At 32.5% G+C, this 20,378-nt stretch overlaps 1 protein-coding gene across 2 annotated transcripts in view; it reads right to left on the reverse strand.

The window, feature by feature from the left end:
- The window catches only part of cntn3b (contactin 3b), a 125,394-nt gene that overhangs the window by 38,341 nt on the left and 66,675 nt on the right, over positions 1-20,378 (reverse strand). For both annotated transcript variants that reach the window (XR_012408172.1, XM_679004.11), the window contains exons 9-13: positions 16,615-16,751; positions 13,045-13,174; positions 12,475-12,625; positions 12,059-12,186; positions 5,079-5,254 (exon numbers count right to left, since the gene is read on the reverse strand). Coding sequence is in view for 1 of the 2 variants with exons in the window: in XM_679004.11 (XP_684096.6) it covers positions 5,079-5,254; positions 12,059-12,186; positions 12,475-12,625; positions 13,045-13,174; positions 16,615-16,751 (722 nt within the window). In the remaining variant the exon portion in view is untranslated. The remainder of the gene's footprint in view (positions 1-5,078; positions 5,255-12,058; positions 12,187-12,474; positions 12,626-13,044; positions 13,175-16,614; positions 16,752-20,378) is intronic.

Below are 20,378 nucleotides of genomic sequence, written 5' to 3' on the forward strand. Positions count from 1 at the left end.
TTACATTAGCTGGAATCACACAGCAGTAAAAAACAGGGTTTGACTGTAGGTTTGAGGGAACTGGAATTAGATTATGAACGTAGGTGTGAATGGTGTTCAAAAGAAGTATAAATGAGTACACCCCATTTTAAAAATTAACATTTTATAATCCATTTCTCAGTTAATATAGGTAATAGATATTGGTGTGTTGGAACAAAACAGATTTATTAAGCAGATACATTTATTATAATAGAAAAATGATATATTTAAATTCATATTATATAGTAAAACATTTTTAAAAATTCTGCAAAATCTTACGTTTTTGTTTCTTAAGATTTTTTCTAATATATATATATATATATATATATATATATATATATATATATAGGTTTTATGAATATTGTACTATTTTATATATATTGTAGCAAAATTAACTTTTATTTAGTTTATGACTGAGTAATAATTATTTATTAATATTCCGAATTAACCTATTGTTAATTTGACCAAATAAATATAACTAGACACCAAATCTACCTCAGTTCCACACACTATTAAGGATCACCAAGATTATAAAAAACACCTTTTTCATCAGGGGCACACAGCTTAACGCATAACTAAATTCCTGGATTTAGTGGGTATTTCTCTCTTTTGCGTGAGTTTCTCTGATGCGCTGGAGGATGGAGTCCTTTGGTGTCCTTTCTTGATGCAAGAAGCTTGTGAAGCAGATCGGAGGATACGCAAGGCGCAAACTTTATACTGAGTTTACTTTGCCAGAAAAATAAGAAAAACATGGACTCAGACGAGTCACTAGGATACAGAAATGTGGTCTGCCCCCTCAAAGGGGGCACTTCTGGAGAGCTTCTTTCTGACATTTTTCTGCCCAGATCTCTGTGAATATAAGTTATTTTGTTAGATAAGCTCCAGATTTAGCTTCAGTACTGACTAATCTAATGTATTTGCACAAATATATTATTATAAAGCATCCAATAGAAAATATTAATTATACATGTATATAATATGTATATGTAATATTTGTTTTAAAAACTAATATTTCTCATAATATTTAAAAAAAATAAAATTAGTAATAAAATTATAAAAATATTCAAATTTAAATATAATGTAATATGAAAAAAGATAAGAAAAAATAGAAAAACAGAACTTTTTTTATTTGCTTAATTTATTGACTCATACTAATATATTTTTAAAAATATAATAACATAATAACATACACTCAACAGCCACTTTATTAGATACACCTGTCCAACTGCTCGTTAATTTAAATTTCTAATCAGCCAATTAAATTACAGCAACTCAATGCATTTAGGCTTATAGAAATGGTCAAGAGGATCTGCTGCAGTTCAAACTGTGCATCAGAATGGGGAAGAAACGTGAATTAAGTGACTTTGAACATGATGGTTCAAAACTCAAATAATCACTTGTTACAACCGAGGTATGCAGAAGAGCATCTCTGAATGCACAAGACATCCAACCTTGAGACGAATGGGCTACAGCAGCAGAAGACCACACAGAGTGCCACTCTTGTCAGCTAAGAACAGGAAACTGAGTCTACAATTTGCACAGGCTCACTAAATTTAGACAATAGGAAACTGGAAAAAAGCTGAAATCAAGAGTCTTGATTTCTTTTGCGATATTCGGATGGCGGGGTCAGAATTTGGCATCATAAACATAAAAGCATTGGTTCCATCCTGCCTTGTATCAATGGTTCAGACTGGCTGTGGTGGTGTAATGGTCTGGGGGATATTTTCTTGGCACAGTTTGAGCCCATTACTACTAATTGAGCATCATGTTAATGGCACAGACTACCATTTTTTTTCAGTATTGTAGCTGACCATGTCCATCCCTTTATGACCACAGTGTAACCATCTTCATTTGGTAACTTACAGCAGGATAACGCACCATGTGATAAAGCGCGAATAACCTCAGACTGGTTTCTTGAACATGATAATGTGTTCACTGTACTCAAATGGCCTCCACAGTCACCAGAACCTAATCCAATAGAGCACCTTTGGAATTTTGTGGAACGGGAGATTCGCATCCTGGATGCGCAGCTGACAAATCTGCAGCAACTGCAGATGCTATCATGTCAATATGGACCAAAATCACTGAGAAATATTTCCAGTACCTTGTTGAATCTATGCCATGAAGGATTAAGGCAGTTCTGAAGGCAAATGGGGGTCCAACCCAGTACTTGTAAGGTGTACCTAATAAAGTGGCCGGTGACTATGTAATATAATATAATATTTACTGTTAAATTACTTATCTTAATTAATAAAAGCTGCATATTATTCAGTTTCAATTCCCATCTGACTAAAGAAATATCTTAACCAAAAGAAAAATTTCAATTCCACACAAAGCATCTCTTAAAGCAGGATTTCAATTCATTCTGAGTTTTGTGCCAATAGGGAACGGTCACCCTTGCAATGTAAAATGCCACGTGAAAGCGGAAGGGTAAAATAGGAACAAGACTCTTAATTGATCTGGCCTGTTTCCCTGGTTCACTCTGCAGACACCAGCTGTTTGCCATACACGCAGAATCATTCGCATTCAATGTAGGTCAACAACAGAACGACCCGTAACAAGAAGGCAAAATTCATCTCAAGAATCCTATTTCAAACTGCAGACATAAAGGCAGACGATTCTGATTGAGAAAGGGAGCATTCAAACTCCAAATAGCTCGTGAAGCACAACCATCAGATGAAACCCAGTTAGTCCTTCAAGTGCTTGTACTATACTCACTACAAAGACTTCATTACTGTACATCTAATGTTCTTTGGCTTGATTATTGCAACCACATTTTATTGGTTCATTCTAAATTTCTTGTGCTTTATTAAAGGAATATTTCACCCCAAAAATAGCATTTGATCATCATTTACGTGCCCTCAAGTGGTTTTAATACGCTATGGTTTCCTTTTTAATGTTGGACACAAAAGAAAACGTTGACATTTAAGGAAGCAATTGACAACCATAATTACTATGTAAGTTAATGGCTGCTGGTTTCCAACATAATATCGTCTTTTGTGTTCATGAGAAATAAGAAACTCAAAAATGTTTGGAAGAAGTCGGGGGAGAATAAATGATAACCAAGTGATCTCTTTGGGGGAACATTCCCTTCAAAATGACACATGTGTTTATTTTTATGACATAGGCTTCTGTCAAATTACATTAATTTATCTCTGTTTTAATTAAACAGGCAATATGATTCAACACTTTTAAATTAAACAGGCAATATGTCATTTTAAAAAGTTATTATTTTGTTTATTAAATAGACTAGCTTCATACTGTATACCTTAAAGGTTAAATCATACACAGTGAGAGTGTGTGTGTGTGTGTGTGTGTGTGTGTGTGTGTGTGTGTGTGTGTGCGTGTGTGTGTGTGTGTTCACACAATGTACTTTACAGTAGTTAACTCTATTTTGTCTGTGTAGGATCTGGCAATCCAGTGCATTGTGATTGGCCAATTACCTCAAAAGTGAGTAGCTTCCAAAACTCTTATGGCATTATAAGTTTTAAGATTAAATAAATACTACTGATCTTTTTTAATATGGTTTAATGGTTTAATCAAAAACATTATTTCTATTAATTTATATTGGCAGTCTGTCTGAAATACCAGCCTAATCCCACAAGGAAATTTAACTATTTTACATGTCAGTTTAGTGGCTAATTTGCACTCATTAATATGTTCAGTTGTTCACAAATTGTAGATTTTTAAAGGAGATGTGGCACCAACCCAAAACCCAACCCCTAAACCTAACCATTATTGGGAGATGAGCAAATCATGCTTAATGTAGGAATGAGATCATACAAATTCACACACTGTAAAAAAACAGTATGACAAAAAGCCATCAAAACAAAAGCTTTTATGTTACTTCAACTTATTTTAACAAGTTAATTGGGTTTCAACTCATTTTTTGAAGACAAACAAAGGTTAACAACAAAAAAATTTAAGGCAGCTATTTTTTTTACAGTGTTTGAACAAACCACTAAATTAGCAAGTTTTAAATTAGCATGAGATATCGTTGAAAATACTCTTGAGTTCCAGTTTCTACAAGTGCCTCCACCTGAAAAGCTCAAAAGTGTGAAAAGCCTGAAAAGTTCTCTGATTAGCTAGCCAACCTGGTGTATTTCCATTGGCCAGGCATCTTAAATGTGTAAGAAATGTAACACTTATCTTACACAAACACAAACAGTTAAAAATGTCACTTCTACTCTATTAGACAGAGTCAGATTCTAACAATACAAACTAATGATGATCACGCAGATTTATCGGAAATAAGCAAAGTATTTCACAGTAATACGTTTTTATCTTTAAATCTCTGCATTCACAAAATGCGACAAAACAACAATTCACTGAAGGTTTATCTTCTGTCTTAGTGTGTGTCTTCATTATGCTAATATTTCAAAGTATTACACAAAACAGGTTGCTGGTTCAAGTCTTGACTGGGTCAGTTGGCATTTTTGTGTGGAGTTTGTGTGTGACCTGTGTTCGAGTGGGTTTCCTCCGGGTGCTTTAGTTTCCCCCCTAAAGTCCAAAGACATGCGCTATAGGTGAATTGAATAAACTAAATTGGCCATATGTGTATGAGTGTGTTTGTAAATGCAAGAGTCTATGGGTGTTTCCCAGTACTGGGTTGCGGCCGGAAGAGTATTCGATATGTAAAACATGCTGGAATAGTTGGCAGTTCATTCCACTGTGGCAAATCCTAATAAATAAGGGACAAGGCTGACAGGAAAATTAATTAATAATCTAGCTTCTACCAACATTTTGGCATATTTCCATTATGTGAGAGACTGTGAGCTTAAATGTATCTTATCTTAGGTATAGACGGATACAATACACACTTAAAGGAAAAAAAAGAAAAACATTACATCAGACTTTGCGTGTTACTATAGCTTTAAGACACTCTTTTTTGTATTCAGGCTTCCATAAATGATTTGTAAATGTTTGACTATGCCTGCATAAAAAAAAAAAAAAAACAACAAGGAAAATCCTGTTCCCTATAAATGTTTCATGTTTGGAGGTGGTGGTGTGGGATGGAGGTTGCTGAGGTTGCAAAATCACCCTAAAACCACAAAACTCACCCCTCCCACTCGCTCGAAGTGGTCGGCATCCTGATGAAAATCAATGGGCTGACCGTTGAAGGCCCAGGAGAAGGCCACGTCCAGGGCTGGATCGGCAGTCACCTGGCAGGGCAGCACCACACTCTCCCCCACTGTGATCTCTGTGCTGCTGGGGCTCTGGCTGATCCTCGTGGGCTCTGTTAGTTACAGTGCCAACACAGTCTGTCAGTTTAGCTCTGGGATACAAGCTGAAGTGAGAAAACATCCTCTGTGACCAGGAATATAACCAGACAATCACTCTTCTTCAAAAACCCCAGTGTGTTGCCGCCGGCGGCTGCAGCATTTTTAAGGCATGATCCTGACACCAAGGATCATCCAAAAAGAGTAGGCTGCATAATTTTTTCACATTATGAGCCGCAACTAAAATGTATTTGAAGATGTTGAAATAAATATCATTTATACTCAATAATAAAATGCATCAATAAATAGTTTAAAATGATTAAAAGCTATTATTTTATTCAAGATTTATGGAAGTAATACGGTAATTAATGCACTAATTAATAAGACTGTGTTAGATCAGCCACATTTGAACTGTTAATAATTATTTAGCATTTTGATACTGAAATACGTTGCAACCAAACATGTATTTTGAGATGCTAAAATAAATATAATTTCTTCAATAATAAATGCATCAATAAATAGTTTAAAATTATTAAAAGCTATTATTTTATTCAGGATTTATGGAAGTAATACGGTAATTAATGCACTAATTAATAAGACTGTGTTAGATCAGCCACATTTGAACTGTTAATAATTATTTAGCATTTTGATACTGAAATACGTTGCAACCAAACATGTATTTTGAGATGCTAAAATAAATATAATTTCTTCAATAATAAATGCATCAATAAATAGTTTAAAATTATTAAAAGTTATTATTTTAATCAATATTTATGCAAGTAATACAATAATTTATGCATTATTATAAGACTTGGATAAGCCATATTTGAATTATAATTATTTAACATTATAAAACTGAAATGCAGCAAAAATGCATTTGGAGATGTTGAAATAAATGTAATGTATACTCAATAGTAAAATGCATCAATAAATTATTATTTTATTCAAGATTTATACAGATAATACAGTAATTGATTTATTAAATAATAATAATATAAAGATTGCATTGTAATAACAAAATGCACTGCAACTAAATGTGTTGAGATGTTGAAATAAAAATAATTTATACTTAATAATAAAATACATCAATAAATGCTATTATTTTATTCAATAATAATGCAAGTAATACAGCAATGAATGCATTAATATTAGACTTTATTGTATAAGCCACATTTGAACAGTAATTAATTATTTAGCATTATGATACTTTAATTCGCTGCATCTGAAAATGTATTTGAAAATGTTAAAATAAATATTCTTTACACTCAATAATAAAATGCATCAATAAATAGTTTACAATTATTAAAACTTAATATTTTATTCAAGATTTATACAGCTAATACAGTAATTAATTTGTTAAATAATAATATAAGGATTGGACTGTAATACTGAAATGGACTACAACCAAATGTGTTGGGATGTTGAAATAAATACAACTTATACTCAACAATAAAATGCTTCAATAAATCATTTTAAATTATTAAAAGCTATTATTTTATTTATGATTTATGCTAGTAATACAATAAGTGAAGTATTAATTGTTAGTATTAAGGTGTATTTTATATTACTGAAAAGCACTGAAACAAATAAAAATGTATTGTGAGTTGTCAAAATAAATATAATTCACTATATACAAAAAATATCAATAAATAGTGTAAAAAGATTTTTAAAAATAATAAGCAAAAAAATACAGTAATCATTGCATTCATTGATAATATAAAACTTGATTAGATAAGCCACTTTGAATCTTTATTCATTTTTTTGCATTATGATAACGAAATGCGCTGCAACATTAAATGTATTTTGAGATGTCAAAATAAATATAATAAAATGAATTAATAAATACTTGAACATTATTAAAAACTAATATTTTATGCAAAATAACACATCAATTAAAAAGATTTCCATAATTAAAAAAAATATTTTAGGGCAGGAGAGTAGATTTTTTTTGTGAGAATGGATTATTATATTATATTATATTATATTATATTATATTATATTATATTATATTATATTATATTATATTATATTATATTAAAGTTACATATTATAAGTTATATTATAATATTTTAGGTACACAAACCTAAAACTGAAAAATTTAAACTTTTAGGTCATCTGACAATTTAGCGCCCTACATTGCTGTCCTGATGAGCAGCATTCGAGTCTGTGGGTTAACTATTCCACACCAACCTACAGTGGGTTATAGCGGTAATAAATAATGTTCATTTCTGCGTACTATACTTAGATCCCATAAGGGGACTATTAATGTAAGAAGAAAATAAAGTGAATTTTAATAAGAGCCAAATGAATTGGCAGCACGTCTACGTGTGCAGAATACAGTTGGGTGAAGACACTTTGCGAGGTAAAGGTCATTTTAATTAAATTACATTAAGGGGGTCAACTGCTGGTGCATGACAAAAACATAATGAGAGAGAAATACAAGCGAGAGAGGGAATAGAAACCCCACAAAAGATGTACAGGCTCATGCAGAGTACATAGTTAATGAGTTTCTTCTGATTTTCCGTGAAAACACAGCTGATTAAACTTATACCCTATGTAATGAGTAACAAAAGTGAAGGATAACATTCATCCTATAGCTTAATGAGGAAATAACAATCCACATGGATAATGGCCACAGCAATTAGGGATGACCTTAACAATGAGTAATTAGCGAAACGTGGAATGGAGTGTGGAGGACTAAAGCGAGAGGTTACACGAGCTAAACACAGCACTGGAAAAGGGAGTATTAAATGAAAACTAATGAGACGGTTCACCCCAAATGAACTATTGTCATATTCAACAAGCTCTGAGAAATGTTATTTTTTTACGATTTCATCAATAGCGATAATTAAACTGTATTTAGCAATGTTTGTTTTTGTTCACCAGTAGGTGGCGGTAATTCTTAATGAGTGATTCACTGATCATTTGTTAAAAAGATTTCTTCGAAATAGCTGATTCATGTAGAAACACTGCAGCAGTTGAGTCACTTTATGAATGGATCATTGAATCATTGGCTTAATCGGTTCATTCAAAAAACAGATTCATTCAGGAGTAAAACACCACAGTGTTGCTCTGAGATGAACAGATGTTGTGCTTTAAAAAACAGGATCTAAAGTAACTCATTATAACTTGTTGTGTACTGAACTCAATAAGAATATCACATTTGCAAATATGTTCAGACACTCTTGCTTGAGAGATAACTATTTTGTCTACAAAACCCAAACAGATTTGAATAAAAGTCATTAAAACATAATTCTAATAGGCTTAATAATCCAGTTAATTCATTTGAATTCTCAGGTTTAATGAGAAAAAAATGGCATAAACTTTTACTACATTGTTAAAAAAAAAAACAGTTATGATCATATCAAAAATATAAATACTGTAGACCAGTGCTATGTATTGATTCAAGTGTCCCAATTTGATTCTGATTCACAAGCTCTTGTTGTGATTCAATTTAGCTTAATCCTTGAATCTATAGATTTGCCACGGAAGCTAATCATATTTCTAAATGAGCTTCAGTTTAGCCACCGACATGTACAGTTGAAGTTAGAATTATTAGCCCCTTATATATTTTTTCCCTAATTTCTGTTTAATAAAAGAATATTTTTTTTCAACACATTTCGAAACATAATAGGTTTGATAACTAATTTCTAATGATTCTTTTATCTTTGCCATGCATGATGAAAGTAATATAAAATTTTACTAGATAATTTTTACAGTATTAAGCTGAATTTAAAGTGTCATTTAAAGGTTTAACTAGGTTAATTAGGACTTATAATTGTGAATTAAACTGTATGTTAAACTATTTCAATTTCAATTTTCTTGTTGTTGTTTTTGCTGTTGTTTTGCTGAGATTGGTTGTACAGGGCCCCTGTTTTAGAAAGGAGGTTAAGTGAAAACTCAGAGTATGTTAACCCTGAAAGGAGAGAAACTCTGGGTTTTCTGTTTCAAAATGGCAGGTTTGTCAAACTCGAGAAAGCAGGGTAGGCTAAGTCAAGCCTGATTCTTAATGAGAAGTAACTTTTACTCACTGAGTCATTTACCGTGGTAACTTACTCTATGAACCTAACTTGGTCCAGATCAGGTTTTATTCTCTAAACTCTGAGTTTCTGTCTGTCTCCTCCACTTTTGAAAAGGTGAAGTGGTATTTCTCACCTTAGCCTTAGTAATTCCTTGTTTACCTTTCAGTCACACAAAGAACAAGCTTACGAAAATGCCTTGTCCTTTTTGGGGGAAATTACAATTAGATTCAATACCAGTTTTAAGTCTTACCTTTGATATTACTGTAAAAAAAATATACAAAAATTAGCTTAAATTCACTGACCTTCGACAGGGACATGTACTGTAACTAGATTAATGGGATTAATACTGGTTCTAAACACTATTTTTAGTACTGCTTACATTCTAAATGTCATATCAACCTCTATACTTGATCAATAAAAAAGCAGAAACAAACAAGTGCACTTTTAAATTTAATAAAAACTCAATTTTAGAAATATTATCTTAACCTGATCAACATTTGTAAACATGGGAATCTTAAATTAAGTGAAAGTTATATGCATTCTTGTTTTGTTAAATTTGTTGTAGAAACTGTGCAGTAGCCTATTTTATGTAATTTAATGCAAGTATATCTGAAATAACTTCAGAATTAAGAAGAAAATCTAAAAACGTCAATCAATACATTAATTATTTTATTATTATACTTACATATTTAAATACTTTAAATATTTTAAATGAAAACTTACGCATTAACTTGCATTAACTATATTTTCCCACTCTAAATGTCTCGATTTCACTGACGCAGTGGTATTGCTTTTTTTTAAACATATGATCATATTTGCTATAACTTTGTATGAGCACATCAAATTCTAACATCTGTACTCCATTAATAATGCCTTTTCTTAGCCACGGTGTGTGTGCTTAACTCTGAATTAGTCTTCTCAGAGTTTATTGATCTAACTCATATCAGCTGTTCTGAAACTGAAAACTCAGAGTTCAAGTTTAAACTCAGAGTTGGTTGAACCTCCTTTCTGAAACAGGCCCCAGTTCTATACTCATTATAGTCTTCCGTGAATCAAAAATATAGGAATTATTTCTGTTCATTTACAATAAATGTGGAAGGCCACAAAGTCATTATAAGAATGGTAAATATCAATCAAACCCATAACATTGGTGTACCTATTGTGCTGTAGTGGAATTCTATAGAAATAATTTTTTTATTGAAGCCATGTATATACTGGATACTATACACAAAACTTCATTCACAATTTGGACTGATTTAGCCCTTGGGTTTTTCAGTTGTCTTTTTTTTACTCACTGGTTTGGAAGTATGACACCAAGCAACCTTATATTGACTTGAAATAACCCACATGATTCATTTGGACTACATCCATTATAATCTGTATCTCTTTTTCTGAACTTTTAGACCTCTTGTCACAATTTACTATAAAAGTATGAAAAAAACAACAACAGCACATTCTTCATACAGTATCTCCTCTTGTGTTTCACAATAAAAGGAACATAATAAAAGTTTGGAAAATGAGGATGAGCAAATGATGACAAAATTAACATTTCTGCATGAACTATTCCAGGAGTTTTCGAAAGATGTCTTAAAACTTTTTAGACATGGAGAGACTTGATAACAAAAGCCATTTGTCTCGAAATAGTGTAGTGGCATTGTGTGAGACTTCTCTGTGTGCTTGATTATCTAAAACAAATCTTACGCTTTGTGATTTTTTGACTTGAAAGGCTGACAGCAGTGACAACAGAAACTTAGAAGAATGGAGTTGTCAGTTGGCTAATACATTTCTCCAAACAGATGAAGCAATGCATCACGATATGTGGCATTTCATTCAAAGCTAATCATAGTTAAAGCATCAGGAGTACAGCATCTGAGTCAACAAGAACAGAGAACTGGACTGTGTATTGTCTGCACAGCAAAAAAAAAAAAAAGAAAAAGAAAGCAGTAATTCATCCAAAACTACTTTAAAGCCTAAAGCTAAATGATTATAACAGAAAGACACAATATTTTAGGAAAGATGAATCAGCTTTTTTGCAACAGAGAAATTACATGATATATATTTTTTTTCTCGTTTGGATGATAAAAGTATTTTATTTATTTTTTTAAAATAGAGAACAGGAAGAAGCAGTACATAAAAGAACGCACAAAAAAAAACTGATTTATAAATGGTGCAAAAAAAAAAAAAATGCAATCTTTTTGATAAATGAAACCTGAATTAAATTAAATATTAAGTGAAAACTCAACCTAAACAGTTTAATTCATTTAATTTAGGCATTAGGGAAGATGCAAAGTTATTGCAAAGTCCAATAATAATAATAAAAAAACTTAATTAAATAACACAGAATGTCACAAAATTTGGCAAATATTGGATAAATTAATCAAAGGCTTGGCAAGCCTACATTTTCAGTATGTGCAAATCAATGGCACTGTTTCATAATAAAGAATGTGTGAAAATAAAATGGAACTAAAAAAAGAAAAAAAAAAACACCTTAAAATATTAGAAAAAAAATTGTTAACAAATAGTACTGCTTTGTGGTTCATTTGGCTAAATAAATAAAACAAATAATAATTTAATTAATAAAATAAAAATAAAACACAATAAGTAAAATAAATATAATAAAATAAAACTACATTTTAATTAAATAAAATTAAATACAATTAAATTTAAACAACAGATAAATAAATAAAATCAATTAAATCTAGACAAACTTTAATCTAAAATAATAATAATAATAATAATAATAATAATAATAATAATAATAATAATAATAATAATAATAATAATAATAATTTAACTTACCAGTAATGATCAGTTTCCCAGTAGTACTAGCTGTGCCAAACTGGTTTTTAGCAACACACGTGTAACTACCTCCATCTCGCTTGGTTATGTTGGTAATCTTAAGTGTCCCATTGGGGAAAAGGAAAGTCCTTGAGAATAAAGAATAACATTTTAACATCACACAGCAAAGCAAAAATGTAAATAAAGTAAAATAAAATAATGTAAAATAAATTAAAAAAATAGGGTAAATAAAAAAAATTACGAAATAAAGTAAAAATAAAATTAAATTAAATTAAATATAAAAAATAAAGATACATAAAATGAAATAAAAGTAAAATAAAATAAAGTCAAATAAATAAAATAATTTTGATTAAATTAAAACAATAAAAAATATATATAACATTAAAAATAAAATAAAATCGAATAAAATAAAATACCTTTCGTTTCTTTGCAGTATCTCAGTTCCTCTTTTCCACAAGCTAATGGCTCTGGGCGAAGCATGTGGTCTGCAATCTAGGCTAACGTCACTACCAGAACGCGCCTTAAGCGTTTGGCTCAAAGGATTCTGGGAGAAACTGGGAGCAGAGGCTGCAGGAGACAGAGAGAGAGAGATATTGGGACACTTTAAGCCTCAATGGAATCTGTGATGAACAGCGATTGACGTTCAAACAGCCTCTGGCAAAGAACTGGAAGAAAGCCTTTTAGAAAAGTCTAAAGAACTTAACAAATAGAGCTGTCCACTTCCACCAGATTCTTCCAGGCCATTTGTCTTTACCTAAACCTACATTTTACTGTGTCGTGTCTTCAAACAATGCCATTTATTTAACACCGCATAATACTGACCAGTGTGTCGTGATTGAAATTTTAGAATCAATACTGGGGAAATATGAGTGTTACGATGGAGCTCTGGATTAGATGGATGTTTGTGGTGCTGCCTTGTAATTTGACCTCAAGCGATAAAGTTTGAGCATTCAAATGAAGGATTGAAGGAAACACAGAGGTCGTACCAAGCACCATCAGTTCAGCACTGGAGTAAATGATGCCATGCTTGTTTTCTGCCACACACTGATACATGCCGCCATCTGAGAGGTTTAGTGAGAAGATGGAGAGAGCGCCGTTCTCTATTTGCACTCGGCCCTGTGGAGACAAACACAAACAATCAAAGAAAAACAAAAATAAATAAATAAATAAATAAATAAATAAATAAATAAATAAAAACGTTGCTATGCTGTCGCTAGGGTATGCTTGATTATATGATTGCGTTCTGGGCAAAGTTAAAAGAGAACGCTGCCAAGTTTAAAAGAGATTCTGGTGAGCAGATATGGTGTGGGTTCATCACTTCAATGCAGGGTTATTAAAGATGAAAATAAAATTAAATTAAATAAAAAAATAAGTAAACACAATAAAATAAAACTAAAATAATAAAATGTAAAAATAATAACAATAATAAATAAAAAATAATAAAAATAATAAATAAAATGTAATTAAATAAATAAATAAATAAAAATAAAATAAATATAATAAAACAAAATTAAAACAAAATAAATAAAATAAATATAAAATTAATAACATAAAAAATAAATAATGTGATAAAATAAGAATAAAGAAGAATAAAATAAATAAATAAATAAATAAATAATAAATAAATAAATAAATAAAATTAAAATAAATAAAATTAAATAGTAGCACTTTGCAATACATGACATGTAGTTAATGAAGTTTTTCCTAACATGAACAAACAATAAACAATACATTTTAATAGTATTATATTTTGTTGACGCTAGTTAATTTGGTCACACTCTATAATAAGGTTCATTACGTAATACATTTACTAAGATAAACTAATAATAACCAATTCTAGTACAGCATTTATTAAACATAGTTTAACATTTGCTAATGCATTATTAGAAAATTTGTTAACATTAGTTAATCCACTGTGAGTTAAAATGAACTAACAATGAACACCTGTATTATCATTAACTAACATTAATAAATAAATAAATAAATAAATACCATAATTAATGTTTTGTTTATTGCTTTTTCATGTTAGTAAATACAGTAACTAATACAACCTTATTGTAAAATCGTGACGTTGATTCAAATATAGTTGTTCATGGTTAGTTCCAACACACAATTCGTAACTTTTTGATTTAGTGGCTGATTCGTATGATATCGTACGATGTTATAAATACAATTTGTATGGTTTGCTTATCCCACAATGACGGTTGGTTTTAGGGGTGAGGTTGGGTGCCAAACCTCTTTCTTAAATAAGTACAATTTTGTACAACTGAACTTGTATAAACTCATACGAATTAGCCACTAAACTGACAAAATGCAAAATAGTTTTGTTTCCTCGTGAGATCAGGCTGGTTTGTTCATGTTAACTAACATATTAGTAAATGTTTAACTATAACTAGTAAACGCTGTACAAACATTGTTCATTATTTGTTCTTGTTAATAAATAAATGAATGAAATGTTACAAAAATACTTAATACATTATACTTAATTTACTACACTGGGATTTTGTTTCAGTTTTTGCACAATATTTTTTTTAATTTTGATTGTTTTTATGACAATAGCAAATATGCATGTTAAAAACATTTAGCAAAAAGCAATAAAACAATTCAAACTGTTTTAGATTATCTTGTTGAATTAAATGCTAAAAGTCTGAATGAATCAAACACTATTTTATCAAAATTGATTTTATTTTAAACTTGAAACTAAAACCAATCATTTTAACAGCTGTTTTAGTCATTCACTTCGTAATCTATTGTATTAAAATATTATTCATTTTAAGATTTCTTATACTGCAAAACTACAGTGTAACAAAACGTTAATTCTACTCATTTGAAAAGAGGTTTGAACTCAGTGTTGAAGGCAATGAGTAAATTAAATACCTCATTACTTCAACTTGAAAGGAGTAAGTTCACAATACTTATATAGATAATTTTTTTAACTCAAATGGTTTGTAGCAATCGGTTTCCTCAAACAATTTGAGTTGCCATAACTTATTGGGTTTTACAGTTAATGGAAATTGAGCAATACTATTTCTAATAAATATTCAATTTATTTACACTCAAAGAACTATGTATTCTGTTTGTTCAAACTACTTATATAAACTGAGCTGAATCACTAATCATTCTCAAGTTTTTTTTCTTTGGTGGGGGGCAACTTACACTTAAATTGGTAAAAACAAGCTAACTTAATTTCCTAATGTTGTCCCAACACAAATCAATTGCGTGGAACCTATATGTTTTTTGCTGTGTATAAAGCATTCCTGCAATTTAGCATTATTCAGTGTGTGTGTTAATTTCATAGTTTTATCGAACAGCAATAGCCCGCCTATACCATTCTGCTGACCTGAATAATGTGTTTTACAAAAATGCTACACACCAACTAAAAGTCCATCATGCTGAACGGCGAAGGAAGGCTTTGCAGCGGCTAGAGGAGGTTACAAATTAGAAAGTGCGAAAACGCTGACCCTCTGCTCCAATGAACAGAAAAGAAATGTTGAAATACTAATGGCCAATTCATTTGGCATGGGCGTTCAGTCGGAAAAGCATGTGAGACAGGTAGAGAAGTGTTGAGCTGATGGTTCTGCTAATGGCGCAGCAGACATTGAAGCCTATGGGCTGTTCTTAAGGGCTGAACTCAGCACAAAGAGTCAGATGGAGAGACTGACGTGATGTGTGATGGAGAGCAGGTCACGCTCTGCCTCAATGCAGGTCACTTCTAATGGAGGCTTTCTGCTGCTTTATAACCGCTGATGTTTGTTGATGGGAGTCTCTCCTACTTAAACAGCTATTGGCTTCTTTTTTTTGCCTTTGCTTTTATGTCTGCGATGAGAATTAATGTTTGCAATGACCTTGAACTACAGTAAGTGCAAATTAAGATTTCAGTCTCACTTAGGACTGAAATAAATATTTACAATACATTTCTGATGGCTATTATTATCATTTAATTATTGTTAAACTGATAACATAAAGCGATTTTAGGTGTGTCATGCAGTGCTGTGTAAATGTGTAAGTGCATATATACAGTCAAGCCCAAAATTATTCATACCCCTGGCAAATTTTGACTTAAAGTTACTTTTGTTCAACCAGAAAGACACCCAATTGATAATAAGGTGATGTACTAGAGGCATCATTGTTAAAAAAAAAAACAAAAAACAAAAAAAAACAAATTTATTCAGCAGTGATGAAAAAATCTTAAGGTGATTACTATTTTGACAGATTATGCTAAAGGGGATCTATTGTAATTCGTAATTAACTGTAATTCCCACTCCTGTCCAGCGCATGGCGATTGGCCTTAATAATTAGCAATTGTCTTGTTTTGTCTCGTCTTTGTCACCACTGTGTATAATTGCAAAAATGTCACGGCAGCTGAGAGTGAGAAGTTTCTTTAACGGTCCTAATAGTTGTTTTCAGAAAGAAAACTTGGTTAAATACTTTTGTCTATCCGTTCTTTTTGATTATTTTCAGCTAATTTTAAACAAACTGTAATAATAACATTAATAAATGTTTTAAGTAAATTTCCACACTACATCTCTAGACTAATTAGGATGTTTTAGACGTACCTCAGATATGAGAGATTCTCCATTCTTTAGCCAGCTGTAGGAGGGTTTTGGCTTTCCATTGGCTTTGCATTCCCAAAAAAGATTCTCCTCAATGGACATGGCAGTGTCTGTCATCGTCTGCAGCCAATGAGGTGTGGCTATGGAAATAGAGCAAATCATAAATCAAACAATGGTCAATGATGGACAGATTCAGAAATGTGAAATGTTACACTTGCATATTAAAACCACCTGTATTACCCAAGGCTAATATAGTGAAAGGCCTTGATGACAGAAACAATTATAGTAAAAGTTCAGCTAATAATGAAAAATCTGTCATCGTTTTCTCACCCTTAGGGTCACTTTAAACCTGTTTTTTTTTTCTCAATAATGTGCAAATCAAAAGCCTGGTTGTTTGTTCCTATAAAATTAAACTTAAGTTATGATTATTTTTGTCCAAAAGTTTGACTTGGTAAGGCCATGGTTATTGAGTGAAATTAAAATCATAAAACTAATTGTTTTAATAAAGCATTTTAGTTACTTGAAATAAAATACATTTTAAGAAAAAAAGGTATATTATAATTTGTGATATTAACCTTTAGAAAAAAATAATAACATAAAAAGACTGGAAAAAGTCTTAATGTAACAGAGGTTAGCTAGCGAAATGCTATGCAGGCAAACGTCACTCCTCTGACCTCTAAAGGTTCTCTAGCGATGCCTTGGTCGTAAGCCTCATTGTTAGAGCAACCGAGTCCTACGCAAAGTTCAATTCCAGCTCAGATCTAGTTGGGTGCAATGGGACTAGTGGGTTATACCTGGGAGCCCGTCCAGTATTGGTATGAGGTTTAACAGGGTAAGTGTAACAGAGGCCAGCAAGCAAAGTGCTATGCAGGTAAACCTCACTTCTTTGATCTCTAAAGGTGTTCTAGCGACAGACGCTAGAGGCCATAGTCTTTAGCCTCCTTGTTACAACAACTGACTCCCATGCAAAGAATCACTGGTTTAATCCCAGCTCAGACTGGGTTGCGTGCGTTAGAACCAGTGGGTTACACCTGGGGGCTTGTCTGGGATGGGAGTGAGGTTTTAGGGGGTGAGTGTAACAGAGGCCAGCTAGCGAAGTGCTATGCAGGTAAACCTCACTCCTCTGACCTCTAAAGGTGCTCTAGCGACAGACACTAGAGGCCATAGTTTTTAGCCTCCTTGTTAGACCCCTATGCAAAATATTGCCGGATAAAAATCAAGCTCAGACTGGGTTAACGCGATAGAACAGGTGGGTTACATGTGGAGGCTCATACTGGATGGGAGTTAGGTTTACAGGGGTGAGTGAAACACAGGCCAGCTAGCAAAGTGCTATGCAGGTAAACCTTACTCCTTTGACCTCTAAAGGTGTTCTAGCAACAAACACTAGAGGCTATGGTCTTTAGCCTCCTTATTAGAGCAACCAACTCCCTTGTAAAGAATCACCAGTTCGATCTTCTGAACAGGTTGGGTGCAGTAGGATAGGCGGGCTACACATGGGGGCTCGTCCGGGATGGAAGTGAGGTTTAGGGGGTTGAGTGTAATGGAGGCCAGCTAGTGAAGTGCTATGCAGATCTTTAGCGTCCTTAGAGCAACCGACTCCCATGTAAAGAATCGCCGGTTTAATCCCAGCTCAGAATGGGTTGGGTGCAGTAGGACCCAAATGGTTTTCATTAATATAACTGACCAACCAAAAATGTAATCGATTTAACGTAACGTAACGTAACGTAACGTAACGTAACGTAACGTAACGTAACGTAACATAACATAACATAACATAACATAACATAACATAACATAACATAGTAGCGTAGTTACAGTTAAAGTTTAGTAATTTTGTTAAACATTTAAATGTAAAAGATAAAAAAAATCAAAAAGTCAAATTATTAATAAAAAATGCATTATATATATTATAATAATGCTTTAACATGAACTCATTTTGATATGTTTTCTACAATATCTTCTACGATATCTTTTTCTCTAATTTAAAAAAAATGTTAAAACAGTATACTTCATTCATATTGAAGCAAATAACCCATTTTGTGTAAACAGATATTAATCAGATTAATCTGAAAAAGATCTGAGGTCTTTATTTTTATACAGTCTATTTCTTCATTGGTTACAGATGTCTTTGGATACAGATTTCTCCAGCAAATCTCCACCCACATTCACTCAAATAGCTCAAATCATGCAGTGTGACCCTTGAATTATTAATTATGATTATCAGAAAAGGCTGCAATATGAGAAGCACATAAGCCGCTTCACCACCTCAAAATGGCTCGCCATACACCCACTCGCTAGTCTGCATAAAAGCGACTGCATGCTTGATGCTCCGACAAAAACAAACAATAGACGACCCATTTCACCAGAGCCATGTGAATATGAATCTAACCGCCGTAGTGAGACGCTCAGCGAGTATGTCAATTCTATCACACGACTGCCACATGCTACAAATCCTTTGACCTCCTTCTGGAAGCTTTATTATCCTTTCGACTGGCAACCACTCCACATCTTGAGTTCAATTAACCAATTCATATGATTGCATTTCTCCCTACGAATGTTCATTTAAAAGTCACAGGATAAGACCCACGAATCCTTTAAGACCGACACCAATCCACTGCTCTTCAAACTGCTTGTTTTTCCACAGGATGTTAAATAGCGGAACAGAAAATCTACTTCAGCAGGGCAAACAATCTTTTTCATTTATCCTACAGAAATGTGTTTGAGTTTCGCAGCAGACAGGCATGCAGATTCCATTCATTATCCACCCTTTTCCAACATCACATGCTAGAAGGTTGTATTATTCACATTAAAACACCAAGTGCGATATTTAGCAAATGGCAAATTTGCACAAGAGTACAAATCTAAAACATTGTTGATGGATGTGTAAATATCTGTAAGTAACACCTGTCTATATAAGGTCCCAGGATTGACGGTGCATGTCAAAGCACAAACCAAGCATGAAGACAAAGGAATTGTCTGTATACCACAGAGAAAGAATTGTCTCCAGGCACAAGGCTGGGGAAGGTTACAGAGGTTGTTTTCCTGTGTTTTTGATTCTTGCCTTGTTCTCTTTTTGATTCGTTGCTGCCAAGCCTGACCTCTCGCCTGTATTTTGACCACGTTTATTGGATTACCCTTTTGCTACTGTTTTGCTTCTGTTTTTGACCATTGCCTGTACGACCGTGCCTTTATACAAACTGCATTTAGATCCGCATGTTTGTTGTCAGCATCTGCTTCGTAACATCTACAAGATGTACGGTTTGTGTTTTCGACAGTTCAGGCACAAGGAAAACAGGTCGCACATTGTCTAAGGGAACTAAGATTGGGCTGGTATTACGTGACTCACCCTAGCTGTTTGTTTCAAGTAATCATTTAATCCTGAAGGGTATTACATTTAACATATTTGGCAAACAATATGTTTGGACGATGTGTTCATCTGGCATTTCAAATATATACCACACATTCTCTGCAACAGCAAATGCAGCTATTTAAAGCATAACATTTAAGACATGCGTTTTAGGCGTAATAGTGTAAATACCCATATTTTGAGAAGCACAACCTTTAGTAAATTGCATTGTGTGATACATTTAAATACTCCCCTCCCATAACATTTGCGTCTGATTGGATAAGGTCAGGCACAAACATAGTTGTGGTCATTACTTTTCAGCCTTAAATCTTCTCTGTGTTTGTTTGTGGTGACACAAGTAATTTTTTTGTTTGTTTGTTTACAGTAGATACAAACTACTTATTTTTAATGAGCAGAATCA

Source organism: Danio rerio, chromosome 6 (genome assembly GCF_049306965.1).
Source record: "Danio rerio strain Tuebingen ecotype United States chromosome 6, GRCz12tu, whole genome shotgun sequence".
NCBI classification, from domain to species: domain Eukaryota; kingdom Metazoa; phylum Chordata; class Actinopteri; order Cypriniformes; family Danionidae; genus Danio; species Danio rerio.